Raw genomic sequence first — 19,755 nt, forward strand, 5'->3', positions numbered from 1 at the left:
ATTGCAAATTATCACACAGGTAATGAAGGAACAGGTTATAAGAGATAGGCACAAATGAAAGTCACAGAATCATTCAGGACTTGCTTAGAAAGTTTATTAATACAATTTGTTGAAATTTCATTAGGCAACCAAACATAACACAAATATAACATGAAGCCTACATTGGCGCAACAGAAGTAGGCAATGAGAACTTTGGGTAAACTAAAAGCGTGGAAATGCTTGACTCAATAATAATAATAATACAAATAAAATAGTAAACAGCTAATTCAAGTATCTCATAAAATACAACCACATACCTTAGTAAAATATGGCATACTTGTAAAAAAATATTTTTGTACCTTATTAAAATTCAGTAAAGATCCATGCCTTTTCAGCCAAAAAAAGGTGACAATGAAGAATGAACTTTTAAAAATAACTCAAACAAGTCTTTGCAGTCGTAACGTGATAAACAAGGATATCCCGAGTTCTGAACATATGCGAACGCACATAAAACATCAAACCTCTGGAGTTAAAGTGGGAGTTGTTTTGGTCAACAATCTTAAAGAGTGTATACTAGAAAAGCAAACTCATCCAAGATAGAGCTCTCAGGCCATCCGGTGATAAGGCAATGCAAAAGCCTTACATTATTTTTCAGGTGAGCTATCCAGCCCCCCCCCCCCCCCCCCCCCCCCCATCCAGCAGCACATCCCATCTAAAATACTTAAGTAACCATAGTGGATCCGGTTAGACTGGAGGCAATATGGCCACACTTGCCACTGTGCTCTCCGAGTCCTTCTCCGCCAGGGGGAGCAGGCATTTGGAAGTGGCATCGTGGTTCTGCTCTGTAAGCGCCGCGACCGGCTCGTCGAGGCCAGCCTCTCTGGAGTCTGCGTGGGGTATCAGATTGTACGTGGGAACGGCGTTGAACATGATGAAGCCCAGCGTGATGACCACGAAGGAGAGGATGTACAGCCCAGAGAACTGGGGAGCAGAACAATGGTGTTACAATCAAAACCAAAGAAACTAGAAGGATAAAAACTTGAAGTAGGACTAGGTGGAGAATGAATACTTTTCAAACACTGGTCAAAATGGCGATAGAGTTTGCTCAGTTTTTCATTTAATTTAAAATGTCCAAATTTATAATTTAGCTTACAAACTACTTGTGCTATGGCGGCGACTATAATCATTATTTTTAACCGAATTGCAAAGTTTAAACCCCCAATTGTGCATCCCGAGAGATTCTCTGCAAAATCTGTCCAAAGGGATGTTGTGGCTCACCGTGTAGTGGAAGAGGAAGAGGCCACAGAAGAGGCTGAACAGGTCCGCTGTGAGCAGAGAGAGGTTGACTACTGTGGCGCTGGTCAGCCTCACTACCGTGGGCATGACGCTGTAGAGGGCGTACATGCAGAGCGCGTAGCCCACGAAAAGCACCACTGAGGGGGAGAGGGGGGAGAGAGAGAGAGCGAAAGAGAGAGAGAGAGCGAAAGAGAGAGACTTTTTAGAAGGGCCGTGGGCCATTTAGCTTTCAACGATTTGTAAAAGAGATTTACATTTTTGTAGTCCCTAAGGCATCAAAGATTTCAGACGAGTACAAGGTGATAAATAATGACACTCGTTCAACATGAGGTATAGAAAAATCGAAGTGTATTAGTAGTAAAGCAGATATGGAGTCAGGCCATTCAGAAAAGTCAAAACTTTATTGTAGCCTTTATCAGGTGAGGAAAAGGGCAGTATCAAGGCTATATGAATCAATAATCAGATAGCTGGAAATAATTTGTCTAAAATATTGATCTCATAAACGATGTATCTCCATGACAGTAAAGACCACTTACTGATATTGGTATCCCACTTAATGGCACCCACAGCACTAGTTTCCAGTACAACTCTGCAGATAAACACAACATCAAACAAGTTGGAAAATCGTATCGCTCATTTATCACTGGGCCTACTCAATGGAAATACACTGAAGTATACAGTCAGCTATGTACTTTTGATGAGGGCTGTCATCGCCAACTAGCTTTTGAATAATAAATAGTGATACTATGGTGCACTAACTCTAAAGGCCCCTTATATACACTTTCCTCTCAGTTGGTCTATCACCACCCACATGCTTTTCACCAATAGATGGCGTATTTAGCTATGGAGGCGCAGAGACGGGCATATCGCAGCAAATTAAATGAACAATTCATTATTTCATTTAGATACAGGCGTTCATTTTGTCATTATGGAGAAGGAAGGGTTAGGCTTATTAAGGGTATATTTTTTTTTTAATGGAGGATAGATGCTTACAGCTGTATGCCACTGATGATGGTACCAAAGAGACCCATCATGCCCAGAAACTCCACACGACTGTGGTTCTTCACCGTGTACTCCTGCCCTACATTGGACAAAGCGTAGAGAGCGGCACTGAGCAGGACCAGGCCATCCCCCAGCAGGACGTTTGTGGCTAGAACACAGAGGGAACGGTGTGGGGGGAGAGGAAGGAGGATGGAGAGAAGAGGGAGAGGAAGGGATGAGGTGGTGTGGGAGAGGTATCGGGATTACATTTAACCCCAAAAAAACAAAAAGGTCCTAAGTTTTGCCAGGGAATAGATATGCCTCTGAGAAGGTGTGAGGTGTCCACAATGTTATTGTTCACCCAGCAGTAGGTTTAATAGTCAGAGCCTGGTATCCAACACTGTTATGGGAAACATCCCGTCCTAACAGAGAACTCCTCAGGACAGCAGGATACAAGGCCATTTGTATCTCTAGTATAAAATGTTAACTTGGGCTTTCAGTAAGGGCTATTGAAGGATATTTGTAACTGTATTTTCTACAAATAGTTGTAAATAGGTAACGATTATATTAAACTTGTTTTTCAGCCCGTGGTCAATTGTAGCATGCCCCCTCCCCTCTCTCTCCCCCATACCTTCATGTCTAACTCTTACTGCTTTCATTAATAAAGCCTAACAATTTTGAAAAATGTATCTTTAAGAAAAAAAAAATCTTTCCTAGTATCACTAAACCGAGGAATGGAGGATTTTTAAAAGAAGAATGCTGGCCTCATGAACAAATGGCATTAAAAAACGCACAGAAGAGGAAGAGACATTGAGAAACACAGATCTTACTGGATCCTTGGTCTCGGCCCGCGATCAGATCCGCCCCAACCATGGCTCCCACCCCGACCAGACACACACTAACCGCCACGAAGTGAACGGGCCTGTAGCGGGTCTTCAGTAGGAACCAGGACAGAACCATCAGCACCGGGATCACAAAGCAGTCCAGCAGCTGCATGACAAAACCACGGCACACACAACAGTTTGTGGAGTTAGAGAAACAAATGCAGGATACAATTTGGACAGGATTTTGATTTGTTTCTTTTGTTTAGTAAATTTGATTGATGCATTATTATTATTATATTTTTTATATACATAGATCATTGCTTTTCGGTTGAAAATAGTTATGTTTTTCATTACACGATTAAATGTGCTTGTGTGCCCCTCTTTTGGACTTTGGAAAAATGTTATGTCTTATAGCCCTGGGACCATGGCATTGGCTACTGGAGATACAAAGCAAGAGACTATCACCAAAAAGACTCAATGTGTATGACCTTCACACTTCCCTTCTCTTTTTTGTAACATGCAGCTTGCTTTGTTTACTTTAATTGTATCAGCATTTGTCTCCAGTGGTTATTTCCAATTAAATTATGATGATAATATCTGGGTACATTCCTATTATCCTTTTCGAATTGTATTGCCTCTGGGAAGGTTTGCTGTGAACAAGTGGAATGGAACTTGCCATCTCACTACCGGCAAAAATGGGTACATTTATTTTCTTCAAATTTCTACATACACTGTAGAAATAGCTGCACTGAAGGTCATAATAACACATGAATGAGGTGGGCACATTCTATATGCACATAAACCTGCTTACCTGTATGCTAGTCAGGGTAGTGTACTGGTAGGCCTTCACTACAGCGTAGTTTGCCTGCACGTCTGTCAGGCCCATCAGAAGATACTTCCACCATTTTGTTTTCAAAATCTGATAGATGTTATCATCACCTTTAAAAAGACAAAGTAGATCACCAGTTAGACTCTACCTTCAGTTGGAATTGGATCTGCAACATTTAATTTAATCGGTTAATGCTCATTTATATGTCCATCTATGTAAAGGTGAAATAGTAAATAACCCCATTATCCTTTATTTATTTTTATTTTTCATAATTTGTCATTCCAATGCATCTAATGCATCAATAAGCGGAATTTCCATGCTTGAACCAACAGTTATTTTTTAACCATGAAACCTACAATCAGTAGGGGACCAGCTCATTTCATGTATGTGTTATTTGATATGTGATTATAGGCTATGATTAAAAGTCCAATGATGGCACAGCCAGACCTTTGCGGCAGCAGAGGTAGGAGGTGTAAGTGATGAACAGCAATGCATAGTTGAGGAAGCTTTGGAACATGGGTGTCTCCACGCCTGCCTCGGCCAGGTACTGGCAGCTCACTGCCGTCCCGCAGATCATCAGCGAGAGGGCCTGGCCCATGGCGATGGTCTTCAGGAGATGCCTGTAGAAACCCCATGTAATGTGTTACTGGTTTTGATCTCAAGGGTTTTCTCTGGATGAATAAATTAAGCAATGAGAGAAAGCAACCAGTACCTGGTTTCTAAGAGTCGGTCTCTGATGTAATTTATAACTTCGTAAAAATGGATACATGAGTAGCATACTGAGTGACGAACTGTGGCAACATTTTATAGTTTTTGAATATGTCTGCTTTCAAATCTGATAAATGTTTCAGAAACAACCGCAATTGAATTAAAACATCTTTGTCAATGCTAATCGGATCCACAGCGGACGTTGAACTTGTGAATCCAAGTTACAGTGTGAACGCTTTCCTCTTCATTATTGTAAGGTCAGCCAGACCTCGTGGCTCTTGATAAACAGTAAAAGTTACCATGTGAACACGTCCTTCAATTTGTAATTTTGTAATCCAAGGTTGGCCATGCAGCTTCCAAAGCGTTTTCCAGGGACGGACCCCTCGGTCTGCTTCAAAGGTAACCCTGAGGCGAAGTAGAAGCATACATGGATTTGAAGAAACAAGACATAAGCAGAGATATTATAGCATTAGTGTCTATCTAAATTATCGTCGTCTTCTTGAAAGTAGTAGGGTAATCTCCCCCGGAATGTAGGCTACCTTTCTCAGGAGGCTTTTGATTTGAGTCTCAAATTATTAATCAAACGTTACACCTCATGTAGTACATGTGATAAGGAAGTTAACAAAGTAGTACCACTGGCCCAGGAATAAACCAGATCAACACAAGTTAAACTAATAAATCTCACTAGGAGCCATACCTGTGTATACGTGTCCATCTACATTCATGATACATCCGTAGGGAAATTCTTATATGCAAAGTGTTTTCCTTCTCGTTTTCCACATAGTAGGACAAGAGCTGTGCAGGATGTAGTGCATTTGACAGCCTGAATGGATCCGTCTAGCTAGCGTGTGTGTGTATCGTGCTCGCTTGCAGACCGCCCCCTGCACGGCGATTGGCAGGACAGGCCGATTGTCATATGACGTCAGCTCTGACTGAGAAGCCAAACAACCGGCCAAGTCAACATTACAGGACCTCAGCCCTCATGCTGTTTTCTTTATGACTTTCTGTGGGAAACGGTTCTAGATCCCAAGTGTACTTAGATATAGAAAACCACCCCCAATAGGTGGCCTCTGAACGCTGTAAAGCAAATAACTACATATTTAGTACATGTAGAGGAAAAACAAATGAAACTTCTGTCTTTAGTCTATGTGTTAAATACAATTGTATTTACAGAATATTTTAGTGGGGATGCATTCCAATTCAACATGACTAATGCGTTAACTCCTAAACATAGAACTACTACAGCTTACTGTATATTATGTATAATAATAGCCAGGTTGTGATGGGCAAGTACAGGTGGTTCAGAATGTGTGTTTGCCTTCTATCATCTCTTCCCCTTTATCCCTCCGTCGTCATCGTGTTATAACGAATAATTCGTTGTATTTTGATTTGTGCTTGATTTGAAGTGGTCTGAGAACCAAGTAAAGGGCACATGGAGAACCCTTGAGAAGTATCATTGAGCGGCGAAACTGCGAGCGCACCGTCCACGCGAGATTGTGCGAGACAATAACTTCAGGGAACATGGCGACGTCTAATTTGCTGAAGGTAGGCTCCAGTTGAATTGATTTATACTCGATGGCGTCTTTGAAGTACACGTCGTGGATTTGCTCTGAGGTTATGGCTAAGTGGTAACCCGAATAAACAGTATATGGTCCTCTTACTGTCTTAGTTGTCAGCGATGACTCAAGCTCGGACTAGTTAGTTTCCTTTAGCTAACGTTGGCTACTCTCCAGTGATGTAGCTGTCTGAATAGCCATGCGAGATGTATTATAGCTAGGCTTAGGTAAAGAATAGTAGACCGATAGGCGCAAATAAACAGTGACAGACAGCACGTTGGCTGCAAGGGAAATAAAACGTATTATCTTTACAAATCGGGATCACGTAAGCCCCCTTTCCATGTCTCAAACTCAGCAGCAGACTTGTCATCTTAACATTCACAATAATGCATTGAAGAAATCTTAGAAATATTCGAAACTAGAATGCCTGCTTGTGTCTTTTGGAATTTGGTCCAACGTCAACGTAAGCAACAGGCTGTGCTTTATGAAAACGACCATGCATCGTCCAGTCAAGCTACCTCGATCACCTAGGAGATTGTAGATGAACGGTCTGCTACTGTAATAAAGCATCGGGTGTGGGAATAGCATGTGCAAATGTAAACTGTTGAAGTAAAGTAAGCCGTAAATAATTGAAGAACTAACATATCATGTTATGTACTCAATGGCTAATTACATGGCATCTACTGCTACAATGATACAGCCTAAATGTCCCATGTTCTTACACCCACTTTCTGATGGCCATTTGTGTTAAACGATCTTGGCTCTCCTTCTGCATTTTTTTCAGAACAAAGGCTCCCTACAGTTTGAGGACAAATGGGAGCTGATGCGTCCAATAGTCTTAAAGCTGCTACGCCAAGAGTCTGTAACCAAACAACAGTGGTTTGACCTATTCTCGTAAGTCTTACTACACTGTCCCCATCGAATAGATGTTCTCTGAACCCAGACAATGAATCCCCACCTCTCTATGGTTGGCTGGCTGTAGGACTAAATTCCCCATGTCCCCCCTGTTTCGATAGAGATGTCCATGCAGTGTGCCTATGGGACGACAAAGGTCCCGCAAAGATCCATCAAGCCCTGAAGGAAGATATACTAGACTTCATCAAACAAGCACAAGCGGTAAGGCTGGGGCTTGTGAGTGCTCTTTTGAATTTCTTGCTTTGGGTTGGCTTTGTTTTTTATTAGTATGAGCAAAATGAAATGGGGAAACAAAAATGTATGATGTTCATACCTACCATCATACCTACTTAATGACAATGTTTGAATGTATTGTCTTAATAGTAATTAGCGGATGGACCGTAACCAATAGTGCAGCAGCATTTGCGTTCATGATTTATAACACATTCATAAGTGAAGTGGGTAGGGCTGTTGTATTGATACTTGATTTAATGAGTTGCCATCAGGAAAGTACTTAGATGCCCTGTTTTCATCAATATTAGTTAATCTTGTAATACAGCATGCATCCACACAGAGCTGGCACCACCAACACGAAAAGTATTGGTGGTCGAAAATTGTATGTTTTTGTACAGTTGCTTGTTTTCACGACTCTTTGTTGGGTGTCCATTGGTCATCATATACACTACTTGCTGCCCCTTCACCTCCTGTGAGATCATGACTTCATTAACAAAGACCTTCATCCCATCAGCGGGTGTTGAGTCACCAGGACGACACAGCGCTGCTGAAGGCGTACATCGCAGAGTGGAGGAAGTTCTTCACGCAGTGCGACATCCTGCCCAAGCCCTTCTGCCAGCTGGAGATCACCCTGATGGGCAAGCAGGGCAGCAACAAGAAGTCTAACGTGGAGGACAGCATCGTGCGCAAGGTGAGTGCTGACATGGGAAGGATCTCTTGAGTGACACTTTCTTGTTAGAGCAACGCAGTCCAGTGGGTTAATGCAGCTAAATGAAAGAGAATACACACACGCACGCACACACACACACACACACACACACACACACACACACACACACACACACACACACACACACACACACACACACACATACACACATACACACATACACACATACACACATACAAAATACACAAACCACAAACACAATACAACCATCAGTAGCTTGTCTTTTAATGCTTCATACCATTTAATGTCATACCCAATAGTGTGGGCAGGGCAATTTGAACAAGGAATGCTTTTCTTAAATCCAAATTAATGTTTTCTTCTGTCAACATGACAAAAACGGACACAAATCAGTCTCATTATAAGCTTTGATGTTACCATTTTAGCTTACAGTTCATTACAACCATCATAAAACGTACTATAAAATCATACCTCATCACCATTCAGGACATTGCATCCCTGGCTCTTTTTGGTCAGTAACCCTCTTATGGTTCTCCAGCTGATGCTGGACACGTGGAACGAGTCCATCTTCTCCAACATCAAGAGCCGGCTGCAGGACAGTGCCATGAAGCTGGTCCACGCTGAGCGGCTGGGCGAGGCCTTCGACTCCCAGCTGGTCATAGGGGTCCGGGAGTCCTACGGTGAGAGAGCCAGCACTGACTTCTGATTCCCACTTTGTCGCATGACTTTTTGAGCACTTCGTTGTTGTTGTTTGCCGAAATTTGTCAGTGATTCCGGTTTATAGCTCATTTCTTGTCGCTGGTGTGATTTTACCCTTGTTAAGCACTTTGTGTTGCTGTTTTGCAAGAAAAGCGTTAAATGCGCAAAAGTTTAATTTGATAAGCAGAACAACAAGGGTATCCGCCATGACAACTCAAGTGCCAACTCTGGGATTAATATGTTTTTGCCCCTTCTGATTTGATATCATAAAATGAAAATCTCAGACATGTCGGAAAAACATGCACTCATTTTTAACCCACCCTATTTCCTATTACCACAGTGAAACTTAAGGAACTACTTAAGCTTCACATTATCTCTATCATCCAGATATAGTTACGGCGGCTAGTGAAAGTGTGGTCGAGTGACAGTCGCGTACAGGTACTTTTGGGCTCCTCAGGTTGCAGTTATCTCCTTGGAAACGGTTCACGTGGTTTCAGCAACTGTTCTGTGTTTTTTCACATGTTCACTTTGAGCAGTGAACCTGTGCTCCAACCCGGACGACAAGCTACAGATCTACAGGGACAACTTTGAGAAGGCCTACATGGACTCTACAGAGAGGTTCTATCGCACCCAAGCCCCTGCCTACCTCCAGCAGAACGGCGTCCAGAACTACATGAAATATGTGCGTCTTTTACATTGGCAGCACTTGAAACCCATTGACAGAATATTAGTCACATTGTTGTACAGTATGAGAGATTTAGAGGAAAAGAGAAGAGAGGCTCACCTTTTGACGGACCTGTTTGGACACATTTTATGTTCAGATTGCATACTTATTCTTATTGTTCCATTCTGCTAATAGCTGTTTTGACCACAAGGCCGTATTGTCCTTCAGGAGAAATTCATTTTTCAGTGCACATTCTTTTACTTCTATCAGAGGTGTAAAATCAGCTAAGATTAATTAACTTTATAAGTGCATTGCAGAGCATTACATATTTCTGTTGCTGAATCGTGTGTGTGTGTCTGCAGGCTGATGCTAAGCTGAGGGAGGAAGAGAAACGAGCACTGCGTTACCTTGAGACACGACGAGACTGCAACTCTGTACAAACGGTGAGTGCACTGGGCGGGGGGGGGGGGGGGGGGGGGGCAAAAAAGGCCATAAACAATCCAGGGTCAAACCCTGATGACCACAGTCTGAAGAAGTTGATTCTTTATTTATCCTTAGCATTAACCCATCACTAGCAGCACTAGGAGTATTTACCCATCACTATGAGCACTAGCAGCACCAGGCAGCTCTACTGCCCCGGGTCAAGGGAACCGGCAGGAGTCTTCACCTTACGGATGTCATGATTTAACATGACGGGGAGCAGTGCTAACCCCTTTGCCAGCATGCCAAAAATATTTGTATCTGAATCGACATTTGTTATACCGATCTCTTTTTCTTTTGTACAAAAAAATAATTTTATGTCAATGTAATTAAGGAACTCCTTAGAACAAACACTGCATAGAATGTGTGGCTATATCCACACCACAATTCATATAATGCACGAAGGGATAACAAGAAAAAGGTACAAGGCCTCATCCATCTTCTTCTAGTTGAGGGTCGGTCATGTGGCTGACCAAACGGTGGTCCCGTCCTTTGTCCCCAGCTGATGGAGTGCTGTGTGAACGTCCTGGTGACGTCTTTCAAGGAGACCATCCTGGCCGAGTGCCCGGGCATGATCAAACGCAACGAGACAGAGAGTGAGTACGGCAGGATTGCCACCAGCAGAGGCTCATCCAGCTCAGGTTTGCACCAGGAGAAAGCCCCGCTCCCACTTCCCCACCCCTGCACCCAGCACCCCCCCCCCCCCCCCCCCCCCCCCCCCCCCCCCAACTGCACCCACTCATGCACCCCTTTCCCTTTCATGGGCATGGTTTGCGTTGTGTACACCCGCGCCGTGCGAGGACTAAAATGTGCAAGAGCGCACTAGCATTGCCTCGATGTAGCATTGTAGCAATGAAACCCCCCAACCCTGCTCCGCCTACTGCTGCATCGGACATCACAGAGCATGGTGTTGTGTGCTTTTGTATTATTATTTTGTGCTGAAATAATATGCATCATTTTTTTATAATATTGCATGATATAATGTCTTAGACCACTTGCAGTCTAAGACATTTTAGGCTGCCAGGCATTAGTTTTATCTCAAGCTGCATTTTGCATTTAGAAGATTTATCGATGTATTTATCCAGTCGCGTAATAGTCCGGATCCTAACTGATAGGGCTATCAGTTAGGATCCAAACTTTAGGTCACCCGATGACTATTGGGCCCATCAAGTTTACTCGATATTATGCACCAGACAGAACAGCTTTAGGGTTGTTTGAGGGGTAACATAAGAAAAGGTCTCCATTTAGTAGAAAAAAGGGGGGATATAATTGTAATAATTTTTTTTTTGCTGACGCAAAACAAACACTTATTGAGTTTAGTTTATATCATAGCCTTTTGCAACAATAGTATTAACCTTTTATAATAATATAATCGTATGAAAGAACAAATAATAATGAATTAAATGGTTGAGAGCCCATTTATTTCGCGTTTATTTTATTTTTGCGTTTCTAATATATAATATATTCTGTGTGGGAAACAAGAATCGGTCTAGTCCAACCCAATTCGCACTTTCGTCCTTTATGAACAATAATCTTGACTAGTGTTCAAAACCATCTGCTATGTTTATACTGTTAAAGGTCCCATGACATGCCACCAGGTGTGAGTGTGATTAACCTTACAAGCAGTTTTGAAAATCTGCCCCTTTTTGACATCACAAGTGGGCGTGAAATGGGACCTTTAACACACACACATCATCCAGGCCAAGCATGCTCCCATGTCTAGTAGAAGTCCCTCCTTTACGTAACGGTGGCGCTGCTCCCTCTCTCTCCCTGGTGGGACAGAGCTGCACCTGATGTTCTCCCTCATGGACAAGGTGGCCAGCGGCATCGAGCCCATGCTCAAGGACCTGGAGGACCACATCCTGAGCGCCGGACTGGCAGACATGGTGGCCTCGGCCGAAAGCATCACTTCCGTGAGTCACCCGCATCGGGCGATGTACTGTACATCATGGGGAGGAGGGGGTTGATTTGGACTCGTTTTTTATTTTTGTTGTTTGTTGACTTTCATAGGTGATATAATCTAATATCTCCCAATCTGTTCTTTGGCATATCTGTCGAATCCGTTGAGTTTATCCTTACTGATTCTGATGATGAGATGATACAAAACAGTTTATTGAATAATATGAATTAACTCTCACACACACACACACAGACACACAGACAGACACACGCACAGTGTCAGCTCAGAGGATGTTAAAATTACCCCAAATGAAGTGGGTTGTCTCTTGACACTTGATTGAACAGCTGCAACACGGATGCAAAGTGTGAAGCCAGTTCCTCACCTCTGACGCTTCTTTGGGTTGCGGTGTTCTCTCCAGGATTCTGAGAAGTACGTGGAGCAGCTGCTCACCTTGTTCAACCGCTTCAGCCGCCTGGTGAAGGAAGCCTTCCAGGACGACCCGCGGTTCCTCACAGCCAGAGACAAGGTGCCCCCCCCCCCCCCCCCCAGCCCCCTCTCCTGGGGACATTTAGCTCCATTCAATCTGTGAAATGCTTGTGTTCTTTTTTTAATAACATGCTCATGTGACGATACAGACTGATGTGTGACGTTAATGCATTTTAAGCCTCAATCACAGCCAGGCTTTGGGTTGGCAAGCTAGGGCCAGTGGGCAACAAGTCACAAACCAATGTCAACTCAACCTGTTTTAGTGCCAAATATGCAGTATAACCTGCTCATTCTGTACAGGGACATTTTTGCAACAAGCCAGGGGTCATCAACGTTAAATTACTCTAAGCAGAAGTCATTCCAGGGTTATGGTGGCCTGTATCGCCTCCCCTGTTCCAGACACAGTGGTGTGTGTGTGTGTGTGTGTGTTGAATGTAACCCTGCTGTAACCTCTCTCACAGGCGTACAAGGCAGTGGTGAACGACGCCACCATATTTAAGATCGACCTCCCCTTGAAGCAGAAAGGGTGAGGAAAGACTCGAACACAAACATGGTGTGATCATCTTGTTTAATAAAATAACAAGTCAGGGCCGTGTTGATTCAGCTCATCTTTTTCACACAGTGTCTCTCCCTCGCTCTCTGGGTCTCTGTGTGCGAATCTCTGTTTTACTCTCTTTTTGTCTGTCTCGCTATCTGTCTCTCTTTGTCTACCTCCGTCACTCTCTCTCTCTCGCTCTTTGCTCTGTCTCTCTCTGGTTCAGGGTGGGCCTGAAGACTCAGCCAGAGTCGAAGTGTCCAGAGCTGCTGGCCAACTACTGTGACATGCTACTGAGGAAGACTCCGCTGAGCAAGAAGCTCACCTCCGAGGAAATCGAGGCCAAGCTCAAAGAAGTGGTGAGTGGTGTCATGAGAAAAATACAACTGGAAGATGGAGGCAACACACCACCAAGCTCCAAGTTATTGCCGTCTCTATGGTCAGATATTTTACTCCCATCCCCGAAAATCACACAAATAACGTTATGACAATCCCCAGCTTTTCCGTGGTCTTTGTTTATTGAGAAATATGATATTTTTATTAAGTTTCCTTCCTGCAGAGTGGAAAGTTCCCTCAGAACTGTGTTTCCTTTCATTTGACTCCAGGGTGCTTTCCATGGTGTTTTCTTATATCCAGTTTCTGTTTACCCAACTCTGGTGACCCCTAGTGGCTGCCAGGGGACAAGCATGATGTGAACATGGTGCCTGTTCTTTCATGTGATGTTCACAAAGTTCAGCTCTATTTTAGATGTACTCAATCTTATGCAAAACATATCATACTTTTAATATTAAAACAAAAGGAATGTTGACTCACTCTATCCTATGTAACATTATTCAAATTGTTTAAATGAAAAAAAAGTATATATATATACATATATAAACGTAATAACCTATTTATACACTTTGTTGTGATGTTTGTGGGACACATTGACTATGGTATAAACCTTGGCAGGGATAGCATAGATGGAGCGTTTGATTAAATTGTGTGTGTGTGTGTGTGTGTGTGTGTGTGTGTGTGTGTGTGTGTGTGTGTGTGTGTGTGTGTGTGTGTGTGTGTGTGTGTGTGTGTGTGTGTGTGTGTCAGCTGCTGGTCCTAAAGTACGTTCAGAACAAGGACGTGTTCATGCGCTACCACAAGGCCCACCTGACCCGCCGGCTCATCCTGGACATCTCAGCCGACAGCGAGACCGAGGAGAACATGGTGGAGTGGCTCAGGGTACGACCTGCCTGCCTGCGCGTGTGTGTGTGTGGAGCGACCACATGACATCCGTGGTTCTCTAGCTGTTGGTCGCAAACTAATCACAACCCATAAGTGGGTCATAGCTGGGGACCCGTCCGACCACAGGATTGGCTTGAATATAGATCACTCTTATGGATATCTTATTGATTTCTATATATATATATATATAGATTTTATTATTGGGGATGGGAAGTTATTTATTGCCGATGATCCATGGCTACCTTTGTGAATGTGGACACCCATCGAACAATTGATTATTCATTCATACCACCCACTATTTATTCTTCCCTGAAAATGCTGAGTTATCCTATATATATATTTCTGCATGCAAGCACAACACTGTTCCTATAGAGGGAGCATTTGTTATAACAGATTTTGAGTAAATATACATAGAAAAACTTGCCTCAGCTCCCTTTTCTTTGACATGCTAACGAGAGTGTGTGGCTCATTTTACTGGGAAGAATATGAGGTGTGTCCCCCAGGGGCCCACAGTACCCCGACATGTTGGGGACCATTTCATTAGCAGCAAAGCTTTTTCCCCTTCCTCCTAATGACTTTGGGTTGTTCCCCGTGCGCGCTATGTGTTCCCGGTGTATGACAGGAAGTGGGTATGCCGGCCGACTACGTCAACAAGCTGGCCAGGATGTTCCAGGACATCAAAGTGTCGGAGGACCTCAACCAGTCCTTCAAAGAGATGCACAAACACAACAGGCTGGCTTTACCAGGTGAGTGACGGGACGGAGTGGTCAATGGAGCGTGCCTGTACCTGTAGCATGGCACTACTGAGAGGATGGTTGATGGCACCTGCTATGAGCTACGAGCATCTATTGCTATAATGTGAGCTATATGTAAAGAAAAAGTATTTTGAGACTGGAAACTTGACCTTTAGCATTAGAAAAACAGTAAAATGACTAATATAAAGTCGTGTTTATCCCTATATTTCAGTTACTCATGATTTATAAATGAAGTATAAAAAAATCCAAACTCATACCCCGAACCAATAAACCCTTAATGAGTATTTTTAAGGAAGAAAATTCATTGAGTAAAATAAATTTGAAATGTCATGAGCTAGAATGGCTTCCAAGCTATAAATTAATTAAATTAATTGAAGAATATTAGCAATTACAAAACGCCTACAATTGATATGCCCCTTCTGTTCTTAAGTCAAATGTGCTGATGGAAACTGATGCCCTACAGACCACTAAGTTGAATGTCTAAAGTATAAAATCACCAGAGGCCATAACCTTTCTAACAACCCAGGTTATATTCTGACCTGCAGACCTATTCTCTTCCCTTCACTGTCCATAAAAATAACCCATAAAAAAAAGTATATTATAACCCCACAAACAAGTGTAAAATGTGAGCTGCATATAGTGTTGGATGGTGAAATAGTTGCCTTTGCTTCCTTTTATTTGACCCTCCCCACCGCCACCACCTGACCCCAGGGGACTCGGTGAACATCAAGATCCTGAACGCGGGGGCCTGGTCGCGGAGCAGCGAGAAGGTGTTTGTGTCGCTGCCCACTGAGCTGGAGGACCTGATCCCAGAGGTGGAGGACTTCTACAAGAAGAACCACAGTGGCAGGAAGCTCCACTGGCACCACCTCATGTCCAACGGCATCGTGAGACACGCACGCTCGCTCGCTCACTCACTCACTCACTCACTCACTCACTCACTCACTCACTCACTCACTCACTCACTCACTCACTCACTCACTCACTCACTCACTCACTCACTCACTCACTCACTCACTCACTCACTCACTCACTCACTCACTCACTCACTCACTCACTCACTCACTCACTCACTCACGGAAATAGTGACCATGTGCTTTTCATTAACTGCTGCATTGCTGCATTTTATTTAAGATTTATAATCTCAGAATAGAAATTCGGGTAAGAGAACAACAAGAACGGACACAACTAAAAGATGAACAATAATTATACACAGGTGGAACTTCTTTGGGACAGTTAGGCCAAGCACATTGCAATATCTGCCTGTATCCATTTGATAAAGAGTGGCCTGTATATTATAAAGTGCAAGGTTGGCTTACTTCAACTGAACTGAATCATGGACTTCATAGCGTCTAAGAGATGGACTCAACTCAATCTAACAAGAAGCACTCTCTCTGTGTCTCTCTGTATCTCTCTGTGTGTGTCTGTCTCTGTCGCTGTCTCTCTCCCTCTCTCTCTCTTTCTGTCTCTCTCTGTGTCTCTCATTCTCTTTCTCTCTGTGTGTGTCTGTCTCTTTGTCTTTCTCTGTGTGTCTGTCTCTCTGTGTGTGTCTGCCTTTCTGTGTGTCTCTCTCTCTGTCTGTCTGTGTGTGTCTCTCTCTCTGTCTTTCTCTGTGTCTCTCTCTCTGTCTCCGTCTCTGTCTCTCTCTCTGTCTCTCCCTCTGTCCCTCTCTCTGTCTGTCTCCTCTCTGCGTGTCTCTCTCCCTTCCCAGATCACCTTTAAGAACGAGGTGGGCCAGTACGACCTGGAGGTGACCACCTTCCAGCTGGCGGTGCTGTTCGCCTGGAACCAGCGACCCAGGGAGCGCATCAGCTTCGAGAACCTCAAGCTGGCCACGGAGCTGCCGGACGCCGAGCTCCGCCGCACGCTCTGGGTGAGGGGCGGGGTCACCGCGGTCCTGGATTCATATTCCCTGGTTCTGTGCGCACTGCCACGTTCACTATCAGTCATCTCAACCTTGGTTTAGAGGTTTTTAGTGTCTTTAGTGTTCGGTGAATGTTATCCTGCTGAAGACCCATGATGAGTTGTCGGACATCGTTGCACACCTATAACTTGTCATTGAGTGCTCCCAGAGTAATACTTAGTTTTTTTTGCCGCCAAACATGTTATTTCCACCCCACAGTCGTTGGTTGCGTTCCCCAAACTGAAGCGGCAGGTGCTGTCGTACGAGACTGCAGTTTCGTCCCCGAAGGACTTTGCTGAAGGCACGCTGTTCTACGTCAACCAGGAGTTCTCCCTCATGTAAGAGGGCCCAACTTCTTTGACAAATGCGTGGGAATGAATGACAAGGGGAGTCAATTTATGTGGGGAAAATCAGTCTCAAATAAATAAATCTAATCATAGATTTATATGGTAATGATTATCTTGGAGAATAAAAAAATTATGCAATCTTAAAGTACCTTCCTGAAGTATGTCGGAAAGAGGACTATTTGCATTTTCTTTGTCTGTATCTTCACTTCATTCGTTATAATTTTTTTGATTCATTGTACTCCATTGTGTTCCGTTTTCAATTATGTAGCCAAACAGCTAAAACTCTTTCTATGATTTCTGGTGAGCCTCCTCCGCAAGCAAAAAGTGATTTCATAATTATCTGTTTTGAGTCAGATACATACATTAATCCTTCTTAAATAATCTCGCCCTAACTTACTTTTTTCTCTGACAAACCAACCCCACAGCAAAAACTCAAAGGTGCAGAAACGGGGGAAGATCAACCTGATTGGCCGCCTGCAGCTCACCACGGAACGAATGAGGGAGGAGGAAAACGAGGGCATCGTCCAGCTCCGGATACTCCGAACGCAGGTAGGCTGTTGGGACCTGATGGTCGAGTGGTATGAGAGAACATCCATCAGATGAACACACCATACAGTCATTCATTCAGCATCCATTAAGGAGAGTACACTGTGTGACTGCGTTCTTTTAGAACACGATAAACCCTTGGCAGTTGTCTGAGCTCCTTTGCCACCTACCTCCTATTGCACTATTATAATAATAACGATAAAAATAGTATTTCTTGTCCAACTTTAAACAATTTTTCCCCTCAATCAATAGTGGCGAAGAATCGGCTCCTCGCATAGGCACTCTGCGTGTTTTCCTCTATCGCTTGTCACGCGTCAGTAGCTTGAGCTCTAGCATTCAGAATCCCTGCTTTGGTCTTCATGTCTCGCCCTGGTCTCACACACTTTCCACATCTCCCCCCCCCCCCCCTCTCTCCTCCCCTGTTGTATCCTTCCTCCCCGCGGGGGGATGGCAGGAGGCCATCATCCAGATCATGAAGATGCGGAAGCGCATCAATAACGCCCAGCTGCAGACGGAGCTGGTGGAGATCCTGAAGAACATGTTCCTGCCCCAGAAAAAGATGATCAAGGAGCAGATGGAGTGGCTCATCGAGCACAAGTACCTCAAGCGCGACGAGACGGACATCAACACCTTCATCTACATGGCGTAGGGGTCGCGGCGAGTGAGGCGTCGCCACGATGACGAGTCGTCCTGTTCTGCCATGTGGTGGGGGAGGAGGAGGAGGAGGAGAACAAGAAGAGTTGTGTTTGTTCTGGGGTCTTTCGTGGATGGATTCCAGGGGCTTGATGGACGGCAGAGACGTTTCCAGGCACCCCCCCCGTCCCCCCGTCCCACTCCCCTTCTCTCTCTCGTCTTCTTCATATATGCGAGAAGTTATCGCCGAGACATATTTTAAAGAGTAAAACCTGATGCTTAAAGTGAAACTTCCTGCTGCAAAAGAAAAAAAAAGGTAATGGGACATTGTCTGCACTGGAGTTTACAGTTTCTTTTGGGGGGTGGAGGTGATGATGATGAGGAGGAGTTGATCATTTTGTTGTTATTTGGTCTCTTTTTTTCCCCCAACCACCCGTTTGGTCATTGCCATGGTGTCTCTGATGCCATCCAACATGGCCACTCCGGCCCTATTCCCAGCTCTTTGTTTTTGATTCTGTGAGCATGCTGTGAGGAGTGGAGGACCATCATGTGAAGGCCCTGCACTGCTACGGGCTTGTCCAGGTATCCAGCCTGGCAAAAAGACAAGACGGTGAACAACAGATAGCAGCTAGAAAGCCTTTTGGTTAGTCTCTTCACAGGGGGGGGACGCCATCTTGGAACCAGACGAAAGCAGCCGTTGTGATGGTCGGCCAGCCCTAGGACTCTCTGGGCCTCGGCCAAGACACTTGTGAGACTTCATAGCGGATGTTCGATTTAAGACAAGCCAGGAAAAACCACAAATGAATCATTGTGGATGTTAGTTTTCTGAAAAGGAAAAAAAGAGAAATCAACACAAGCACTTATTGAGCCGATATTGAAACACATCGCCCTGAGCCAATGTCCAGACCCTGTTTCAGGCTTATTAAAGAAAAAGGAGTGTATCGCTACTATGACTGGAAGAATAAAACATTTTTTATCCAGCTAACACCTTTAGAGCTGGGTGGGCCAGATGTGGAGCAGGGGCTAGAAATGGAACCTGTGTCTCCATGCCCATCTTTGGTCCTTCCTATGAGAGAAGGGCAAGGTCAGTATTATACGTGTTATGTATAGAGTCCAAACCTATAGGAGAGTGTATATCGGGATGTGAATAGTGAAATAAACAGCACCTTATTATGAAATATATATATATATATATATATATACAAAACCAAACTTGCTTTTCATTTGACCTGTTTACCATGTTGTATACCACATATTTGCAAAGTTGAAGTTAATATGTTTGGACCTAAAACGTGTGTGTGTGTGTGTGTGTGTGTGTGTGTGTGTGTGTGTGTGTGTGTGTGTGTGTGTGTGTGTGTGTGTGTGTGTGTGTGTGTGTGTGTGTGATATATATTGTGGTTGGCTACTCTTTAAGTCAACATCGTTTTACAACATTCAGGTAATGAAAAAAAAGTGGATAGTGTATTGCTTTAAAGGTTAAAATCCAGGGTCAATTGTGTACCTTTATCGCCTTGTGTGATCAATAAAAGAATAACCATGAGGTCCGTTTTTCTGACATTCAGGGATTACAATAAACATGCAATGTTTGTTCTTCCAAGAT

At 43.8% G+C, this 19,755-nt stretch overlaps 2 protein-coding genes across 3 annotated transcripts; one reads left to right on the top strand and one right to left on the bottom strand.

Moving 5' to 3' along the window:
• Positions 1-72: 72 nt before the first annotated feature.
• slc35f2 (solute carrier family 35 member F2) lies at positions 73-5,473 on the bottom strand. The gene is made up of 9 exons (XM_030362307.1): positions 5,315-5,473; positions 4,917-5,022; positions 4,357-4,529; positions 3,892-4,019; positions 3,087-3,246; positions 2,269-2,425; positions 1,812-1,864; positions 1,258-1,412; positions 73-960 (listed from the first exon to the last, which is right to left on the bottom strand). The coding sequence occupies exons 1-9, from the start codon at positions 5,340-5,342 to the stop codon at positions 724-726; spliced, it is 1,197 nt and encodes a 398-aa protein (XP_030218167.1). The 5' UTR covers positions 5,343-5,473; the 3' UTR covers positions 73-723.
• A 453-nt stretch (positions 5,474-5,926) lies between these two features.
• On the top strand, positions 5,927-19,696 carry cul5b (cullin 5b). 2 transcript variants are annotated; one of them, XM_030361664.1, is made up of 19 exons: positions 5,927-6,162; positions 6,958-7,067; positions 7,190-7,289; positions 7,816-7,992; positions 8,528-8,669; positions 9,225-9,370; positions 9,715-9,795; positions 10,335-10,473; positions 11,615-11,745; positions 12,151-12,258; positions 12,680-12,744; positions 12,980-13,112; positions 13,837-13,968; positions 14,594-14,717; positions 15,438-15,613; positions 16,438-16,599; positions 16,849-16,967; positions 17,402-17,525; positions 17,977-19,696. In XM_030361664.1, the coding sequence occupies exons 1-19, from the start codon at positions 6,139-6,141 to the stop codon at positions 18,169-18,171; spliced, it is 2,388 nt and encodes a 795-aa protein (XP_030217524.1). In that variant the 5' UTR covers positions 5,927-6,138; the 3' UTR covers positions 18,172-19,696. The 2 variants fall into 2 exon arrangements, with proteins under 2 accessions (XP_030217524.1, XP_030217525.1); XM_030361665.1 differs by having other exon boundaries at positions 10,335-10,428.
• The last annotated feature ends 59 nt before the right edge of the window (positions 19,697-19,755 follow it).

Source organism: Gadus morhua, chromosome 7, assembly GCF_902167405.1.
Source record: "Gadus morhua chromosome 7, gadMor3.0, whole genome shotgun sequence".
Classification (NCBI taxonomy): domain Eukaryota; kingdom Metazoa; phylum Chordata; class Actinopteri; order Gadiformes; family Gadidae; genus Gadus; species Gadus morhua.

What these genes read in the sequence shown, in the direction of transcription:
- slc35f2 (XM_030362307.1), bottom strand. Translation starts at nt 5,342, where the DNA reads ATGAATGTAGATGGACACGTATACACAG. An exon ending in ATCATCAGTGGCATACAGCT is followed by an intron (nt 1,865 to 2,268) that starts GTAAGCATCTAT and finishes GTTTATCTGCAG; the next exon opens with AGTTGTACTGGAAACTAGTG. An exon ending in TCTTCCTCTTCCACTACACG is followed by an intron (nt 961 to 1,257) that starts GTGAGCCACAAC and finishes TCTGCTCCCCAG; the next exon opens with TTCTCTGGGCTGTACATCCT.
- cul5b (XM_030361664.1), top strand. Translation starts at nt 6,139, where the DNA reads ATGGCGACGTCTAATTTGCTGAAG. An exon ending in CAGTGGTTTGACCTATTCTC is followed by an intron (nt 7,068 to 7,189) that starts GTAAGTCTTACT and finishes CTGTTTCGATAG; the next exon opens with AGATGTCCATGCAGTGTGCC. An exon ending in TCCGGATACTCCGAACGCAG is followed by an intron (nt 17,526 to 17,976) that starts GTAGGCTGTTGG and finishes GGGGGATGGCAG; the next exon opens with GAGGCCATCATCCAGATCAT.